This window comes from Euprymna scolopes, chromosome 14 (genome assembly GCF_053919585.1).
Source record: "Euprymna scolopes isolate OS-2025 chromosome 14, ASM5391958v1, whole genome shotgun sequence".
Lineage (NCBI taxonomy): Eukaryota > Metazoa > Mollusca > Cephalopoda > Sepiida > Sepiolidae > Euprymna > Euprymna scolopes.
This window is the reverse complement of record NC_136495.1, coordinates 18,183,611-18,205,373: the sequence shown is the minus strand read 5'-3', so window position 1 is coordinate 18,205,373 and position 21,763 is coordinate 18,183,611. Positions and strand designations below refer to the sequence as shown.

Sequence of the window (21,763 nt, the reverse complement as noted above, 5' to 3'; positions counted from 1 at the left end):
AAAACTCTTTATAAAAAGAAAAAACATTCTCAAACAAAAACAAAAAAGCAACGCATTTGCAAATAATGATTAATTACATTATTTTTCGAATTTTATTTTTTAATAATAAGAAAAATCATAGATGTTCAAATAATGACTAACTTCATTAATTTAAAAATTTTCGGTGCTTAAACAAACTGTCCCTTCCCTCAACAGAACATATTTTCAAATAATTAATATCTACATTTATTTCAAAATTTAAAAAAAAAAAAATCACACATTTTCAAGTAATGATTTTTTTTATGTACTGTAAATGCTCCCCCTGTTACAAAGTGATTTAAAAAAGAGAAAAAAACTATAACAAAAAAGGAAACGGTCAACAAAACAAAAGTATAAGAAGTGAGGTTAGTAGAAAAACAAGACACACAAAGGCAAACACAAATAGGATTGTTAATCAATAAATAGTAGTGACTAGGGAAACAAAAAAAAAAAAAAGAGTTGGAGATTAATATACTTAGAATTTGTTTACAGTTTAGGAGTGAGTTTAACAGACAGCCTTGACTTTACAGTTGGCAGCAGTTTACAGTAGACGATAGGTTGTGGCTTGGCGCAGATGAGGACAGCTTTTGCAAACCCAAGATGGTTTGACTTTGGCTGACTGACAGTGTTGGCCTCGACAGATAACTAAGATATGAACATTAGTGTTTAGAGGGTCATTTTCCATGATGGTATCACACACACACACACACACACACACACACACATTTAGAGTACAACTGATATCTACAGAATTTGACAGAGTCTATGTTTTCTTTTGTAAGTTTTATATTTGATTTTTATACATGTAAGCCACTGTATGTGTTCTCGGCAATCACCAATATGTGAGAAGACAACACAACCAGAACGAGAAGAGAAGATGGATAAGAAAGCCACAGCACATAGTGTTGGGGTCATAACTTCACATTTTCATACATTTCAAAATAGCCTAAACTGACTGTCTTAATTAGTTTGGAGATTTTAATGAAAAAAGTGTTTGTAAAAAAAGATTGTCTCCCCTTGTGCCAAGCCAAACACTTCAAAAACAAAAACAGAAAAACTTTAAATGCAAAAATGTTCAATTATTTTCTCGTATCATTCTTTGTATTCAAGAACAATATTAATATTGTTTCTCAAACTTTTGTTTGTTAATATTGTTTGTGTGTTATTATTGCTTGCTAGAATTAGAAAAATGTTTTTCATTGTATAAGTTATCTCCCTTACAATAAACTGTTCAAAACGCAGTTATGCTTAATAAATATAGGAATTTGCATATTAAATTTATTGATGAATGTTTATATAGCTATGACGTCATTTCTAATAAAATGAATGTTGTACTTTGAAGCAAAGTTTTAAAATTTATTTTTTTATGATAACTTAAAATGCTCAGTGAAAATATAGTTTGTACAATTCAATTTTAAATAAAGGTTTACGGTCACACAGAAAGAGGAAAATTTGAAAACGGTTTGATCTGACAAGTCATGTTTTCATTAAATGTGATTTTTAGCAATGTGTGGTCGGGTATTGTCATGGAGGAAAATCGTTTCTTTTTTGTTGACTAATATTGGGTGTTGTTGTTGAAGTTTCTGATGCATTTCATCCATTTGTTGACAATACTTCTCCGTCATAATAGTTTTGCCTGCATTCAAAAAACTAATGGATGCGACCAGTTGCAGACCACAAAACAGTCAGTATGACCTTATTTTAATGCAATTCTGGTTTTGGGAAATGTCATGGAGCTTTGTCGGCATTTAATCACTGAATGGAGTATCAATGGTTGTCGTACAGAACCCACTTTTCATTGCAAGTAACAACCTTGTTAAGAAATGGGTCGTTCTTGTTGCATAAAAGAAGATGACACTTCATAACAGCATTTTCTTTTGGTTGTCATTCAATTCGTGATGCACCCATTCATCAAGTTTTTTGCCTTTCCAATCTCTCTCAATTGGTTGGAAATTGTTGTATACGTTATGTCTACTTCAGAAGCGAGTTCTCGAATAGTTGTGCATGATTGGCTTCGACTAAGGCTTTTAATTGATCATTGTCAATATCCAATGGCCGACCACTATGCTCATCATCTTCAAGACTCATCACTGCCACGAAATTTCCTAAACCACCATTGTGTCTGTGCGTTCAGTAGTAGTTCCTGCACCAAACGATTCGTTGATATCGAGAGCTGTTTCAGCAGCTTTTTGGCCTAGCTTGAATTGAAATAAGAAAATTTTGCGAATTTGCTTTTTTCCATCTTGTATTCAACATTCTAAAAAGAAGACATGATTGTTTAAAACGATTGTAATTTAAACGATTCGATGGCGTGAAAAACGCTCTTTGAAATGACATATAAATTAAAGGTATTGAAACAAAAATACATCATTTGAAATCAAAATTAAAAATCCCTCAAGGACTTTCTTCTCAACCACTGCAGCCATTGTGAAAACTCTATTGACACAACATGTTTTGATAAATGCCAATCTTTTTTCATGGCATCAACAATTCTTATTTCTCGAGTATTAGGAAAAAAGTGAAATTAACCAGACTCTCTCTTCATTATCAGATGAACATTTCCTCTTTTCCAATTTAAAGTGAAATAACCAAGACTCTTTATCAGATCCCATCAATTCTGGAGATTAATTTGAGAGCAAGTTTTCCTTCATCCAAAACCCTATGCAAATTGGCTGTAACTCAATCCAACAACACTGTAAAAATTTTAGCATTTGAGACACTTTTTTCCATTTGATATCGTTGCTGTTATGTCATGGTCTCCATTCAGTCTGGGGAGATGATGGATGCCCTCTGTAAGGGTGCTTGCAGGTGTACTTATGTAGCAAGGGTTGTGTAATCCCCAACCACACTTTCCTTGAGTAAGCACTGCTTTATTCCAGTGGCAAGGCGAAGTCCAGGATGACTGGAAATGATGCCAAGATAAGCACCTAGTATTCCCAAATGGTCACCCATTTAGTACTGACCAGGCTCAAAGTTGCTTAACTTTGGTGATCTAACTAGAACCGATGTGTCAACATGATTATACCATTTGCTGTTATGCAAAGAAAAGACATCTAGTTAATACCATTCTTTTAGCTTGATGTACATTTCCTTTAAAATCTCAACTGGTGAAAGTTTATTTAATATTTAATTCTTTAATTTGTTACTTGCAAGTGACCTGACAATTCTTATTCTGGAAGTTGTATAATGAATATGTAGACATCAAACCGGAAATGACTGAATAACCTGGATGTGTTCTGTTATATTTGTTGTGAATTTTGATGGAAAACAAAATGAAAATTTATTATTTAGTAAAAGGGAGGCGAATGGTGGTCAAAGTGGTTAGCGGCACAAATCGACAACTTGGATGTCACAAGTTCGAATCCAGTTCATTCCCAAAAAACTAATTTCACTTAGGACCTTTGCAACCTTCACATAGTCTCTCTCATAATCTCTCTCTAAAAGGAATTCTGATTAGAAAAATATTGGGGAAACAAATGCCAACAATAGAATCTTCAAATTCATATGATATGAACATGGTGATCAGTTTCACGTTCGGTGTGGATCTGTCTTCTTTGCCATTTCACATTTTTCCATATTCATCAAAGATGCTATCATTGTTATTGCTATTGTTATGATGCTCAGAATATGTAGTTCATTTATCAAACATGCTCATGTGTTTCTAGATTATTTTATAAACGTTACTTATAAGCGATAAATACTGTCTAGTCCAAACATCTTAAACATGCAACGAATGAGTTATATACTGTCTGTTGCAAGCACATTTTCAGCTCCCATAAATGATACTGTAAGTTTGTCATTTAAGGGCCCAATTTAAAAAAAAAAAAATTTTTATACCATAAACGTGTATCATTCACTGAAAAAAAAAAAAAAATTCCTACATGGTAAATAGGTATGATACCTTCCTTCAATCTTGACAGACTATGGATATCCACTGTAAGGGTACCTATATAATTTTTGTGGCAAGAGTTGCACAATCTCCAATCACATCTCTCCCAAGTCAATGTTATTAGATACTATTTGCAAGTGGAGGTTCAGGATGACTGGAAACAATGCTGAGATAAGCGGAGAGCACATAAAGCAGCTCCAATTCCCAAATGGTCACTCATCTGATACTAGCCAGGCTCAACGTTGCTTAACTTCAGTGATTTGATGAGAAATTATGTGTGAACATGATTATGCCGTATACAACTATGGTTTATTAGTCAAGTGGAATGCAATACTACAGGGCTGCTTCCCAGCTGACTACAACATGGTCGTTTTTTAAAGTCCAATTTTAATAAATTTTTGTTGAGTTGTCCAATTAAATAATAAAATTCTCAAATTCAACCATGGTCAACCATTTATTGTGTCGTATACAACATAATCTTTCTGCATAAAGAAGATATATCTCATATTATCGAGGCCAAAATCAATTTTTTTTTTTTTTTTTTAAATTTTAATACGATAAACGTGTATCATTTAATGAAAAAAGAAATATCTTTCTTCATACATATCATCTTCGGATGATTTAGTAAAACCATTTTATTTTGCATATTTTGAAGTGATGCGTGAAAACCAGACCAAACATTTGCACTTGTATGCAAAGTTTGCAAACATGGATGAAGATAGTGAAGACTGAGATAGTTTAGGGAAAAATTTAACATTTTGGCATTTTAATGGTTTGGAGGGATCATAAAAACCATTATGATGACCGTTAATTATTTTGTGTCAATTTAAAACGTACCAACATAATTGTTCCTTACCCAAAAAATATGATCTTGATGTGTAATTTATGGTAAATCATGACTAAGGTTGATTATTGGAAGGAGGGTGTGAGCTGATATCACTAGATAAAAAAGAAACGGCAAGATTTTATATATTTTTCGTTACTACGAGTAAACTTGTAGTAACAAAATTCTTTTCCTATTAGTCAATGTGCGCTCAGCACGTACGATAACTGTCTTTAACTTGAACTGGCATCTCAAAGTAACACATATTGAATAGTATGTTTATGAGTTATCTTGTATTTGTCCCCTGTCATGTATTTTGTTTTTTTCTAGCGAATACATATATAAATTGAATGATTCACTATAAATAAAAGCCGATTTGAGTTATTTTTGTTACAAAAAATAGACAAACTGATAAAAACTGACAAAAAAATGTAAAAATGGCTTGTGACAATTCCTTTAAAAAATGAAACAAATTTAATAAATTTTCCATATTTTATGTACATTATTTGTTAACTTTATTCTCTGGAAATTGCAGAAAAATAGTTTGGCAATAACAATAAATTTAATAGAGCTATAGCTAGCAGCAGAGGTGTTAATTCAATTAAATCTCATTAAAAAAAAAACATTAAAAATATTAAATTATTTCATTTCTTTCTTTTTTCTTTTTGTTTTAGCTGTGGATGGAGTATTCTACTGGATGCAAGACATTCACCAGTTATCTCATTCATTCCAACCGAGAGATCTTTTTAAGATTCTAACTGTCCTTTGATGTGCAATTGTTTGTATTTCTCTTGCATTTGGTTCACCAGTTATATTTGCCAAGTAGTTTTTGAAATTTTTTTCATGAATTCGGTTGCTCCTATAATTACTGGAATGATGGAAATCTTCCTAAGATTCCAATTTCTTTTTATGTTGTACATAAGACCTTGGTATTTTATCAAGCTTTCCCTCCCAGTTCTGTTTAAGTCCTCATCATTAGGGACAGGTGACTTACACTTTCCACTTCTGTGTGATAGAACCTGCACTTGTTGTCATTGCTGAAACCACTTATTTTTTAAAAGTATTGATCTTGGGCAGCAAGTATAATCCTCCCCTGATCACAGTGGAGCGATCCTCTTTTAAGCCAGTCTAGAGAGTCTTCTTCATCTATATAGTTCTGAGTGAATTCACCCAGAAAAATATTTGCCGCATTGTTTTGTTTCTTCCAGTTTTTTTTTGCAATGGATGCTTTTAGTGTATTTTTAGCAACTCTTTTGGACTATTTCCACAGCAGACTTGTTATCCAATTCTGTCTTATTAGTAAGACAATCTTGTCCAAAATGTTTGGCCAGTTTCGTGATGGTGGTTGTTCTGCTGGTTCTTGTTTTGTGATGAACCATTTTGAGGTTTGAATTTTGGAAACTCATCAATACTCATTATAGTGGCACAATGCTGATGGTCAATCTCTGAGAGATCAATACAGCCAAAGTAAACACTGGTTTCTAAGAACAAAAACAACAATTATGAAGATGAAGATAACAGTCCGCAAATAAATAAGAACAAAAACTTGGATGTATAAGACAAAAAAATCCAACCTTGATTGCCTTTCAGAGCCTATAGCGCAGTGGATAGTGAGCATTGTCTGAAGATAGCGGTTTCAATCCTACCCAAAGCGGGCCAGAAGAATAGTTGGCCAAAACATAGTGAGACAACAACTATAAAGATGAGGATAGCAGTCTGCTAATAAATAAATGTATAAAAAAATTACTCATCTCAAAGGATTCCAATAATGATACTTGTGGGTTCATCACATTTTTATCTGTTTGTCAACCGTTTCACGATATTCCGAAATCATAGTATTCAGCTTTTACAAGTAGTGCTGCACCTTCTGATGTTATTTCCAATTGATGTGACCTCAAGTAACAGCACAGAGCTGGATACTCTGCCAGACTAGATGAATTCTTCTCCTGCATTCCAGTAAGAGCAAACAACCATAACAAAGATACACCATAACATATTTAAAATGGTGGCCAATTGGGAAGAGACAAATACATGAAGAATATTTTTTATTAAATAAACAATAAAATCATAAAATAAGATTATGACATAAAACTTTTACAAAATATATAAAACTAATTCGCAAATTTCATTTAATTAAAATAGTATGAACTGCTGTTTTAATTTTAGTTTAGAATTGATAATAGCAATTGATAATAGCAAAAAAAAAAATTCTCAAAGTTTTACAGTTTAGTCAAAACAATAATTCAAATCTATTTTATGATATAATACAAAATTTCAGTTGAAATACTTTTGATGGGTTAGAATTCCCTTTCAGATCGGAATTTTCTTGCTGCAAATGAGAATGAAACAGCGACAAAGATAATCCGTGACTGAAAATTTTGTCTCCAATAACAAAAGACACCTGTTAGATCTCTCAGCATGTTATAAGATGACCTTGGGCCCAAAGTTTCTTGATAAATTGTAGATTTCAGGACACCAGTCAAAAATCAAAACGAGAGACAGAACATGAGAATTATAAAAAGAAAAAGCATAAGAGTAAGAGAAAGGAAGTGTGTGGAAGAGACAGAGAGAGAGAAAAAGCGCATGAGTAGGAGAGAGAGAGAAAATGATTGTGGAAAAGAGGAAGAAACAGCATGGGGGAGAGAGAGAAAAAGAAAGAACAAGAGCAAGAGAAAGAAAAAGCAAGGGTAAGAGAGAGAGAGAAAGAGGAAGAGAAAGAAAGCGAGAGAGAAAAAAGCAAGAGAGAGAGAGAAAAAAGAACAAGAGAGGGAGAAAGAGAGAGAGAAAAAAGAGAAAGAGAAAAACAGAGAAAGGAAAACATCTTTTCTTACCAATCCTGACAACCCTGGCCCCATGTTTGTGGGCGTGGCACATGAGATCAGTGTCCATGAATCCGACCGTAACAACTGTTGTCACTTTGTTCCAATCATATTTAAGCCATGATTTGTCCTCGCGTATTTTAAAAAGGAAAACCTAAAAATAAATAAATAAAAAGTAAAATAAACAAAATCTGTGAAAACAATACGAGTAGAGTGCGGATTTATAATTGGTTCGTGGTTTAGATTTTCATTGGATGCAAAAAGCAACGGACAGACGTTCTTAGTCTTCGAGATGAATAAATGCGAAACTTGGATCCGTTTCTTGCACTAATGGTAAAGACAAAATACCCATTTTAAAGTTAATTCAGCTTTACATAAATCTTTTTTATATGCAATATCAGTCAGAAGGTTAGCTAATTTGCATATTGGTTTTAAAAAAGGACATTCTATTAATTAACTGCGATTAAAGGAAACGAATAGCTAAGCACAAATGCTAAATATTTGTCCAAGGAATAAAACAATGTTTTGAAACTATTTGTATTAAAATCAAAACAATTCAAAAGTAATATGTAAATTAGTTGACCTTGAAACTGATATCACATATACGAAAGACGTGTATATAAAAAAGATGATTCGTCTTTTTGTGCAAAGTTGAATAAACTTAAAACAGGGCGTTTTGATGAGTGTTGGGAGGATTAATTGGAATTAGAAATCAAAAAAGCGGTACTTTTTAAGGTATCGGTATTGGAATCAGAAAAATTCATGCCTATTTTGTGATGGCAAAAAAGATTCTATAATTGTTTTTTGTTTTAGTTTAAACCTTAATTATCCATTGCTGGTAATATGATAAAAAGGACATTATTGATTTAAAACAACCAGTAAAACAAAAAGCTATATATTCATCCATCCATCCATCCATCCATCCATCCATCCATCCATCCATCCACCCCCCCCCCCCACACACACACACACACACACACACACACACACACACACACACACAACTGTATTTTATTATGTTTGCAAAAATATACTCACATATTTTATGCATTTTTACAGTAATTTAAAAATAGAAAAAAATTAACAACTCTATAACTACATATCTAGAGGCTTTAAAAGAATCAAAATCAGAAATTGTGAACAGAATAAGTAATTATATCGGAATTGGTAATTTTAAACAGAATCAATAATTGTATCAGAATGGATATTCTTAAACAGAATCAGTAATTGTATCAGAATTGGTATTTTCAAAGAGAATCAGTAATTGGATCAGAATTGATATTTTTAAACAGAATCAGTAATTGTATCAGAATTGTTATTCTTAAACAGAATCAGTAATTGTATCAGAATTGATAATTTTAAACAGAATCAGTAATTGTATCAGAATTGGTGTTTTTAAACAGAATCAGTAATTGTATCAGGATTGGTATTTTTAAAAAGAATCAGTAATTGTATCAGAATTGGTGTTTTTAAATAGAATCAGTAATTGTATCAGAATTGATATTTTTAAACAGAATCAGTGATTGTAACAGAATTGGTATTTTTAAATAGAATCAGTGATTGTATCAGAATTGGTATTTTTAAACAGAATCAGTGATTGTATCAGAATTGGTATTTTTAAAAAGAATCAGTAATTGTATCAGAATTGATATTTTTAAACAGAATCAGTAATTGTATCAAAATTGATATTTTTAAACAGAATCAGTAATTGTATCAGAACTGATATTTTTAAACAGAATCAGTAATTGTATCAGAATTGGTATTTTCAAAGAGAATCGGTAATTGTATCAGTATTGGTATTTTCAAACAGAATCAGTAATTGTATCAGAACTGATATTTTTAAACAGAATCAGTAATTGTATCAGAATTGTTATTTTCAAAGAGAATCAGTAATTGTATCAGAATTGGTATTTTTAAACAGAATCAGTAATTGTATCAGGATTGGTATTTTTAAACAGAATCAGTAATTGTATCAGAACTGATATTTTTAAACAGAATCAGTAATTGTATCAGAATTGGTATTTTTAAACAGAATCAGTGATTGTATCAGAATTGGTATTTTCAAAGAGAATCAGTAATTGTATCAGAATTGGTATTTTTAAACAGAATCAGTAATTGTATCAGAATTGGTATTTTCAAAGAGACTCAGTAATTGTATCAGAATTGGTATTTTAAAACAGAATCAGTAATTGTATCAGGATTGGTATTTTTAAACAGAATCAGTAATTGTATCAGGATTGGTATTTTCAAAGAGAATCAGTAATTGTATCAGAATTGGTATTTTTGAACAGAATCAGTAATTGTATCAGGATTGGTATTTTTAAAAAGAATCAGTAATTGTATCAGAACTGATATTTTCAAAGAGAATCAGTAATTGTATCAGAATTGGTATTTTCAAAGAGAATCAGTAATTGTATCAGAATTGGTATTTTTAAACAGAATCAGTAATTGTATCAGAATTGGTACTTTTTAAGGTATCGGTATTGGAATCAGAAAAATTCATGCCTATTTTGTGATGGCAAAAAAGATTCTATAATTGTTTTTTGTTTTAGTTTAAACCTTAATTATCCATTGCTGGTAATATGATAAAATGGCAAATATTGATTTAAAACAACCAGTAAAACAAAAAGCTATATATTCATCCACACCCATATAAACACACACACACAACTGTATTTTATTATGTTTGCAAAAATATACTCACATATTTTATGCATTTTTACAGTAATTAAAAAATAGAAAAAAATTAACAACTCTATAACTTAATATCAAGAGGTTTTAAAAGAATCAAAATCAGAAATTGTGAACAGAATAAGTAATTGTATCGGAATTGGTAATTTTAAACAGAATCAATAATTGTATCAGAATGGATATTCTTAAACAGAATCAGTACTTGTATCAGAATTGGTATTTTTAAACAGAATCAGTAATTGTATCAGAACTGATATTTTTAAACAGAATCAGTAATTTTATCAGAATTGGTATTTTTAAAAAGAATCAGTAATTGTATCAGGATTGGTATTTTTAAACAGAATCAGTAATTGCATCAGAATGGGTGTTTTTAAACAGAATCAGTAATTGTATCAGAACTGATATTTTTCAACAGAACCAGTAATTGTATCAGAATTGATATTTTTAAACAGAATCAGTAATTGTATCAGAATTGGTATTTTCAAACAGAATCAGTAATTGTATCAGAATTGATATTTTTAAACAGAATCAGTAATTGTATCAGAATTGGTATGTTTAAACAGAATCAGTGATTGTATCAGGATTGGTATTTTTAAATAGAATCAGTAATTGTATAAGAACTGATATTTGTTAACAGAATCAGTAATTGTATTAGAATGGATATTCTTAAACAGAATCAGTAATTGTATCAGAATTGGTATTTTTAAACAGAAACAGTGATTGTATAAAAATTTGTATTTTTAAACAGAATCAGTAATTGTATCAGAACTGATATTTTTAAACAGAATCAGTAATTGTATCAGGATTGGTATTTTTAAACAGAATCAGTAATTGTATCAGGATTGGTATTTTCAAACAGAATCAGTAATTGTATCAGAATTGATATTTTTAAACAGAATCAGTAATTGTATCAGAATTGATATTCTTACACAGAATCAGTAATTGTATCAGAATTGGTATGTTTAAACAGAATCAGTAATTGTATCAGGATTGGTATTTTTAAATAGAATCAGTAATTGTATCAGAATTGATATTTTTAAAATGAATCAGTAATTGTATCAGAATTGATATTTTTCAAATGAATCAGTGATTTTATCAGAATTGGTATTTTTAAACAGAATCAGTGATTGTATTAGAATTGGTATTTTTAAACAGAATCAGTGATTGTATCAGAACTGGTATTTTTAAACAGAATCAGTAATTGTATCAGAATTGATATTTTTAAACAGAATCAGTAATTGTATAAGAACTGATATTTGTTAACAGAATCAGTAATTGTATCACAATTGGTATTTTCAAAGAGAATCGGTAATTGTATCAGAATTGGTATTTTTAAACAGAATCAGTAATTGTATCAGAATTGGTATTTTTAAACAGAATCAGTAATTGTATCAGGATTGGTATTTTTAAACAGAATCAGTAATTGTATCAGAACTGATATTTTTAAACAGAATCAGTAATTGTATCAGAATTGGTATTTTTAAACAGAATCAGTGATTGTATCAGAATTGGTATTTTCAAAGAGAATCAGTAATTGTATCAGAATTGGTATTTTTAAACAGAATCAGTAATTGTATCAGAATTGGTATTTTCAAAGAGACTCAGTAATTGTATCAGAATTGGTATTTTAAAACAGAATCAGTAATTGTATCAGGATTGGTATTTTTAAACAGAATCAGTAATTGTATCAGGATTGGTATTTTCAAAGAGAATCAGTAATTGTATCAGAATTGGTATTTTTGAACAGAATCAGTAATTGTATCAGGATTGGTATTTTTAAAAAGAATCAGTAATTGTATCAGAACTGATATTTTCAAAGAGAATCAGTAATTGTATCAGAATTGGTATTTTCAAAGAGAATCAGTAATTGTATCAGAATTGGTATTTTTAAACAGAATCAGTAATTGTATCAGAATTGGTACTTTTTAAGGTATCGGTATTGGAATCAGAAAAATTCATGCCTATTTTGTGATGGCAAAAAAGATTCTATAATTGTTTTTTGTTTTAGTTTAAACCTTAATTATCCATTGCTGGTAATATGATAAAATGGCAAATATTGATTTAAAACAACCAGTAAAACAAAAAGCTATATATTCATCCACACCCATATAAACACACACACACAACTGTATTTTATTATGTTTGCAAAAATATACTCACATATTTTATGCATTTTTACAGTAATTAAAAAATAGAAAAAAATTAACAACTCTATAACTTAATATCAAGAGGTTTTAAAAGAATCAAAATCAGAAATTGTGAACAGAATAAGTAATTGTATCGGAATTGGTAATTTTAAACAGAATCAATAATTGTATCAGAATGGATATTCTTAAACAGAATCAGTACTTGTATCAGAATTGGTATTTTTAAACAGAATCAGTAATTGTATCAGAACTGATATTTTTAAACAGAATCAGTAATTTTATCAGAATTGGTATTTTTAAAAAGAATCAGTAATTGTATCAGGATTGGTATTTTTAAACAGAATCAGTAATTGCATCAGAATGGGTGTTTTTAAACAGAATCAGTAATTGTATCAGAACTGATATTTTTCAACAGAACCAGTAATTGTATCAGAATTGATATTTTTAAACAGAATCAGTAATTGTATCAGAATTGGTATTTTCAAACAGAATCAGTAATTGTATCAGAATTGATATTTTTAAACAGAATCAGTAATTGTATCAGAATTGGTATGTTTAAACAGAATCAGTGATTGTATCAGGATTGGTATTTTTAAATAGAATCAGTAATTGTATAAGAACTGATATTTGTTAACAGAATCAGTAATTGTATTAGAATGGATATTCTTAAACAGAATCAGTAATTGTATCAGAATTGGTATTTTTAAACAGAAACAGTGATTGTATAAAAATTTGTATTTTTAAACAGAATCAGTAATTGTATCAGAACTGATATTTTTAAACAGAATCAGTAATTGTATCAGGATTGGTATTTTTAAACAGAATCAGTAATTGTATCAGGATTGGTATTTTCAAACAGAATCAGTAATTGTATCAGAATTGATATTTTTAAACAGAATCAGTAATTGTATCAGAATTGATATTCTTACACAGAATCAGTAATTGTATCAGAATTGGTATGTTTAAACAGAATCAGTAATTGTATCAGGATTGGTATTTTTAAATAGAATCAGTAATTGTATCAGAATTGATATTTTTAAAATGAATCAGTAATTGTATCAGAATTGATATTTTTCAAATGAATCAGTGATTTTATCAGAATTGATATTTTTCAAATGAATCAGTGATTTTATCAGAATTGGTATTTTTAAACAGAATCAGTGATTGTATTAGAATTGGTATTTTTAAACAGAATCAGTGATTGTATCAGAACTGGTATTTTTAAACAGAATCAGTAATTGTATCAGAATTGATATTTTTAAACAGAATCAGTAATTGTATAAGAACTGATATTTGTTAACAGAATCAGTAATTGTATCACAATTGGTATTTTCAAAGAGAATCGGTAATTGTATCAGAATTGGTATTTTTAAACAGAATCAGTAATTGTATCAGAATTGGTATTTTTAAACAGAATCAGTAATTGTATCAGAATTGATATTCTTAAACAGAATCAGTAATTGTATCAGAATTGGTATGTTTAAACAGAATCAGTAATTGTATCAGAATTGGTATTTTTAAACAGAATCAGTAATTGTATCAGAATTGGTATTTTCAAAGAGAATCAGTAATTGTATCAGAATTGGTATTTTTAAACAGAATCAGTAATTGTATCAGAATTGGTATTTTCAAAGAGAATCAGTAATTGTATCAGAATTGGTATTTTCAAAGAATCAGTAATTGTATCAGAATTGGTATTTTTAAACAGAATCAGTAATTGTATCAGAATTGGTATTTTTAAACAGAATCAGTAATTGTATCAGAATTGGTATTTTTAAACAGAATCAGTAATTGTATCAGAACTGATATTTTTAAACAGAATCAGTAATTGTATCAGAATTGGTATTTTCAAAGAGAATCAGTAATTGTATCAGAATTGGTATTTTCAAACAGAATCAGTAATTGTATCAGAATTGATATTTTTAAACAGAATCAGTAATTGTATCAGAATTGATATTCTTAAACAGAATCAGTAATTGTATCAGAATTGGTATTTTTAAACAGAATCAGTAATTGTATCAGAATTGGTATTTTCAAAGAGAATCAGTAATTGTATCAGAATTGGTATTTTCAAAGTATCAGTAATTGTATCAGAATTGGTATTTTTAAACCGAATCAGTAATTGTATCAGAATTGGTATTTTTAAACAGAATCAGTAATTGTATCAGAACTGATATTTTTAAACAGAATCAGTGATTGTATCAGAATTGGTATTTTTAAACAGAATAAGTGATTGTATCAGAATTGGTATTTTTAAACAGAATCAGTGATTGTATTAGAATTGGTATTTTTTAACAGAATAAGTGATTGTATCAGAATTGGTATTTTTTAACAGAATAAGTGATTGTATAAGAATTGGTATTTTTAAACAGAATCAGTGATTGTATCAGAATTTGTATTTGTAAACAGAATCAGTAATTGTATCAGAATTGATATTTTTAAACAGAATCAGTAATTGTATCAGAATTGGTATTTTTAAACAGAATCAGTAATTGTATCAGAATTGGTATTTTTAAACCGAATCAATGATTGTATCAGAATTGGTATTTTCAAACAGAATCAGTAATTGTATCAGAATTGATATTTTTAACCAGAATCAGTAATTGTATCAGAATTGGTATTTTTAAACAGAATCAGTAACTGTATCAGGATTGGTATTTTTAAACAGAATCAGTAATTGTATCAGAATTGGTATTTTTAAACAGAATCAGTAATTGTATGAGAATTGATATTTTTAAACAGAATCAGTAATTGTATCAGAATTGATATTTTTAAACAGAATCAGTAATTGTATCAGAATTTATATTTTTAAACAGAATCAGTAATTGTATCAGGATTGGTATTTTTAAACAGAATCAGTGATTGTATCAGAATGTGTATTTTTAAACAGAATCAGTAATTATATCAGAATTGATATTTTTAAACAGAATCAGTAGAATTGGTATTTTTAAACAGAATCAGTAATTATATCAGATTGGTATTTTTAAACAGAATCAGTAATTGTATCAGAATTGGTATTTTTAAACAGAATCAGTAATTATATCAGATTTGATATTTTTAAACAGAATCAGTAGAATTGGTATTTTTAAACAGAATCAGTGATTGTATCAGAATTAGTATTTTTAAACAGAATCAGTAATTATATCAGAATTGATATTTTTAAACAGAATCAGTAGAATTCGTATTTTTAAACTGAATCAGTAATTGTATCAGGATTGGTATTTTTAAACAGAATCAGTGATTGTATCAGAATTGGTATTTTTAAACAGATCCGGTAATTATATCAGAATTGGTATTTTTAAACAGAATCAGTAATTATATCAGAATTGGTATTTTTAAACAGAATCAGTGATTGTATCAGGATTGGTATTTTTAAACAGAATCAGTAATTGTATCAGAATTGGTATTTTTAAACAGAATCAGTGATTGTATCAGAATTGATATTTTTAAACAGAATCAGTAATTGTATCAGGATTGGTATTTTTAAACAGATTCAGTAATTGTATCAGAATTGATATTTTTAAACAGAATCAGTAATTGTATCAGAATTGATAATTGTAAACAGAATCAGTAATTGTATCAGAATTGGTATTTTTAAACAGAATCAGTAATTGTATCAGGATTGGTATTTTTAAACAGAATCAGTAATTGTATCAGGATTGGTATTTTTAAACAGAATCAGTAATTGTATCAGAATTGGTATTTTTAAACAGAATCAGTAATTGTATCAGGCTTGGTATTTTTAAACAGAATCAGTAATTGTATCAGAACTGATATTTTTAAAGAGAGTCAGTAATTGTACCAGAATTGGTATTTTCAAAGAGAATCAGTAATTGTATCAGAATTGGTATTTTTAAACAGGATCAGTAATTGTATCAGAATTGGTATTTTTAAACAGAATCAGTAATTGTATCAGAATTGGTATTTTCAAAGAGAATCAGTAATTGTATCAGAATTGGTATTTTTAAACAGAATCAGTAATTGTATCAGAATTGGTATTTTTAAACAGAATCAGTAATTGTATCAGAATTGGTATTTTTAAACAGAATCAGTAATTGTATCAGAACTGATATTTTTAAACAGAATCAGTGATTGTATCAGAATTGATATTTTTAAACAGAATCAGCGATTGTATCAGAATTGATATTTTTAAACAGAATCAGTGATTGTATCAGAATCGGTATTTTTAAACAGAATCAGTAATTGTATCAGAATTGGTATTTTTAAACAGAATCAGTAATTGTATCAGAATTGGTATTTTCAAAGAGAATCAGTAATTGTATCAGAATTGGTATTTTTAAACAGAATCAGTAATTGTATCAGAATTGGTATTTTCAAAGAGAATCAGTAATTGTATCAGAATTGGTATTTTCAAAGAATCAGTAATTGTATCAGAATTGGTATTTTTAAACCGAATCAGTAATTGTATCAGAATTGGTATTTTTAAACAGAATCAGTAATTGTATCAGAACTGATATTTTTAAACAGAATCAGTGATTGTATCAGAATTGGTATTTTTAAACAGAATAAGTGATTGTATCAGAATTGGTATTTTTAAACAGAATCAGTGATTGTATTAGAATTGGTATTTTTTAACAGAATCAGTGATTGTATCAGAATTGGTATTTTTAAACAGAATCAGTGATTGTATCAGAATTTGTATTTGTAAACAGAATCAGTAATTGTATCAGAATTGATATTTTTAAACAGAATCAGTAATTGTATCAGAATTGGTATTTTTAAACAGAATCAGTAATTGTATCAGAATTGGTATTTTTAAACCGAATCAATGATTGTATCAGAATTGGTATTTTCAAACAGAATCAGTAATTGTATCAGAATTGATATTTTTAACCAGAATCAGTAATTGTATCAGAATTGGTATTTTTAAACAGAATCAGTAACTGTATCAGGATTGGTATTTTTAAACAGAATCAGTAATTGTATCAGAATTGGTATTTTTAAACAGAATCAGTAATTGTATCAGAATTGGTATTTTTAAACAGAATCAGTAATTGTATGAGAATTGATATTTTTAAACAGAATCAGTAATTGTATGAGAATTGATATTTTTAAACAGAATCAGTAATTGTATCAGAATTGATATTTTTAAACAGAATCAGTAATTGTATCAGGATTGGTATTTTTAAACAGAATCAGTGATTGTATCAGAATGTGTATTTTTAAACAGAATCAGTAATTATATCAGAATTGATATTTTTAAACAGAATCAGTAGAATTGGTATTTTTAAACAGAATCAGTAATTATATCAGATTGGTATTTTTAAACAGAATCAGTAATTGTATCAGAATTGGTATTTTTAAACAGAATCAGTAATTGTATCAGAATTAGTATTTTTAAACAGAATCAGTAATTGTATCAGAACTGATATTTTTAAACAGAATCAGTGATTGTATCAGAATTGATATTTTTAAACAGAATCAGCGATTGTATCAGAATTGATATTTTTAAACAGAATCAGTGATTGTATCAGAATCGGTATTTTTAAACAGAATACGTGATTGTATCAGAATTGGTATTTTTAAACAGAATTAGTGATTTTATCAGAATTGGTATTTTTAAACAGAATCAGTGATTGTATCAGAATTGGTATTTTTAAACAGAATCAGTAATTGTATCAGAATTGATATTTTTAAACAGAATCAGTAATTGTATCAGAATTGATATTTTCAAACAGAATCAGTAATTGTATGAGAATTGATATTTTTAAACAGAATCAGTAATTGTATCAGAATTGATATTTTTAAACAGAATCAGTAATTGTACGAGAATTGGTATGTTTAAACAGAATCAGTAATTGTATGAGAATTGATATTTTTTAACAGAATCAGTAATTGTATCAGAATTTATATTTTTAACAGAATCAGTAATTGTATCAGAATTTATATTTTTAAACAGAATCAGTAATTGTATGAGAATTGATATTTTTAAACAGAATCAGTAATTGTATGAGAATTGATATTTTCAAACAGAATCAGTAATTGTATGAGAATTGATATTTTTAAACAGAATCAGTAATTGTATGAGAATTGATATTTTTAAACAGAATCAGTAATTGTATCAGAATTGATATTTTTAAACAGAATCAGTAATTGTATCAGGATTGATATTTTTAAACAGAATCAGTAGAATTGGTATTTTTAAACAGAATCAGTGATTGTATCAGGATTGGTATGTTTAAACAGAATAAGTGATTGTATCAGAATTGGTATTTTTAAACAGAATCAGTAATTATATCAGAATTGATATTTTTAAACAGAATCAGTAGAATTGGTATTTTTAAACAGAATCAGTAATTGTATCAGAATTGATATTTTGAAACAGAATCAGTAATTGTATCAGAATTGATATTTTTAAAAAGAATCAGTAATTGTATCAGAATTGGTATTTTTAAACAGAATCAGTAATTGTATCAGAATTGATAATTGTAAACAGAATCAGTAATTGTATCAGAATTGATATTTTTAAACAGAATCAGTAATTATATCAGAATTGGTATTTTTAAACAGAATCAGTGATTGTATCAGAATTGGTATTTTCAAACAGAATCAGTTATTGTATGAGAATTGATATTTTTAAACAGAATCAGTCACTGTATCAGAATTGATATTTTCAAACAGAATCAGTAATTGTATGAGAATTGATATTTTTAAACAGAATCAGCAATTGTATCAGAATCGATATTTTCAAACAGAATCAGTAATTGTATCAGAATTTATATTTTTAAACAGAATCAGTAATTGTATCAGAATTTATATTTTTAAACAGAATCAGTAATTGTATCAGAATTTATATTTTTAAACAGAATCAGTAATTGTATGAGAATTGATATTTTTAAACAGAATCAGTAATTGTATGAGAATTGATATTTTCAAACAGAATCAGTAATTGTATCAGAATTGATATTTTTAAACAGAATCAGTAATTGTATCAGAATTGATATTTTCAAACAGAATCAGTAATTGTATGAGAATTGATATTTTTAAACAGAATCAGTAATTGTATCAGAATTGATATTTTTAAACAGAATCAGTAATTGTACGAGAATTGGTATGTTTAAACAGAATCAGTAATTGTATGAGAATTGATATTTTTTAACAGAATCAGTAATTGTATCAGAATTTATATTTTTAACAGAATCAGTAATTGTATCAGAATTTATATTTTTAAACAGAATCAGTAATTGTATGAGAATTGATATTTTTAAACAGAATCAGTAATTGTATGAGAATTGATATTTTTAAACAGAATCAGTAATTGTATGAGAATTGATATTTTTAAACAGAATCAGTAATTGTATGAGAATTGATATTTTTAAACAGAATCAGTAATTGTATCAGAATTGATATTTTTAAACAGAATCAGTAATTGTATCAGGATTGATATTTTTAAACAGAATCAGTAGAATTGGTATTTTTAAACAGAATCAGTGATTGTATCAGGATTGGTATGTTTAAACAGAATAAGTGATTGTATCAGAATTGGTATTTTTAAACAGAATCAGTAATTATATCAGAATTGATATTTTTAAACAGAATCAGTAGAATTGGTATTTTTAAACAGAATCAGTAGAATTGGTATTTTTAAACAGAATCAGTAGAATTGGTATTTTTAAACAGAATCAGTAGAATTGGTATTTTTAAACAGAATCAGTGATTGTATCAGGATTGGTATTTTTAAACAGAATCAGTGATTGTATCAGGATTGGTATTTTTAAACAGAATCAGTGATTGTATCAGGATTGGTATTTTTAAAGAGAATCAGTAATTGTATCAGGATTGGTATTTTTAAACAGAATCAGTAATTGTATCAGAATTGATATTTTGAAACAGAATCAGTAATTGTATCAGAATTGATATTTTGAAACAGAATCAGTAATTGTATCAGAATTGATATTTTTAAAAAGAATCAGTAATTGTATCAGAATTGGTATTTTTAAACAGAATCAGTAATTGTATCAGAATTGATAATTGTAAACAGAATCAGTAATTGTATCAGAATTGATATTTTTAAACAGAATCAGTAATTGTATCAGAATTGATATTTTTAAACAGAATCAGTAATTGTATCAGAATATATATTTTTAAAAAGAATCAGTAATTGTATCAGAATTGGTATTTTTAAACAGAATCAGTAATTGTATCAGAATTGATAATTGTAAACAGAATCAGTAATTGTATCAGAATTGATATTTTTAAACAGAATCAGTAATTGTATCATAATTGATATTTTTAAACAGAATCAGTAATTGTATCAGAATTGGTATTTTTAAACAGAATAAGTGATTGTATCAGGATTGATATTTTTAAACAGAATCAGTAGAATTGATATTCTTAAACAGAATCAGTAATTGTATCAGAATTGCTATTTGTAAACAGAATCAGTGATTGTATCAGGATTGGTATTTTTAAACAGAATCAGTAATTATATCAGAATTGATATTTTTAAACAGAATCAGTAGAATTGGTATTTTTAAACAGAATCAGTAGAATTGGTATTTTTAAACAGAATCAGTAGAATTGGTATTTTAAAACAGAATCAGTAGAATTGGTATTTTTAAACAGAATCAGTGATTGTATCAGGATTGGTATTTTTAAACAGAATCAGTGATTGTATCAGGATTGGTATTTTTAAACAGAATCAGTGATTGTATCAGGATTGGTATTTTTAAACAGAATCAGTAATTGTATCAGAATTGATATTTTGAAACAGAATCAGTTATTGTATCAGAATTGGTATTTTTAAAAAGAATCAGTAATTGTATCAGAATTGGTATTTTTAAACAGAATCAGTAATTGTATCAGAATTGATAATTGTAAACAGAATCAGTAATTGTATCAGAATTGATATTTTTAAACAGAATCAGTAATTGTATCAGAATTGATATTTTTAAACAGAATCAGTAATTGTATCAGAATTGATATTTTTAAACAGAATCAGTAATTGTATCAGAATTGATATTTTTAAAAAGAATCAGTAATTGTATCAGAATTGGTATTTTTTAACAGAATCAGTAATTGTATCAGAATTGATAATTGTAAACAGAATCAGTAATTGTATCAGAATTGATATTTTTAAACAGAATCAGTAATTGTATCAGAATTGATATTTTTAAACAGAATCAGTAATTGTATCAGAATTGATAATTGTAAACAGAATCAGTAATTGTATCAGAATTGATATTTTTAAACAGAATCAGTAATTGTATCAGGATTGGTATTTTTAAACAGAATCAGTAATTGTATCGAAATTGATATGTTTAAAAAGAATCAGTAATTGTATGAGAATTGATATTTTTAAAAAGAATCAGTAATTGTATCAGAATTGATATTTTTAAAAAGAATCAGTAATTGT

The 21,763-nt window shown here is 27.8% G+C and overlaps 1 protein-coding gene across 2 annotated transcripts in view; it reads right to left on the bottom strand.

The window, feature by feature from the left end:
* LOC145292884 (di-N-acetylchitobiase-like) overlaps positions 1-21,763 on the bottom strand; it is a 54,689-nt gene that overhangs the window by 16,466 nt on the left and 16,460 nt on the right. For both annotated transcript variants that reach the window (XM_080139011.1, XM_080139010.1), the window contains exon 2: positions 7,562-7,703. In XM_080139011.1, the coding sequence (XP_079995137.1) occupies positions 7,562-7,703 (142 nt within the window). The remainder of the gene's footprint in view (positions 1-7,561; positions 7,704-21,763) is intronic.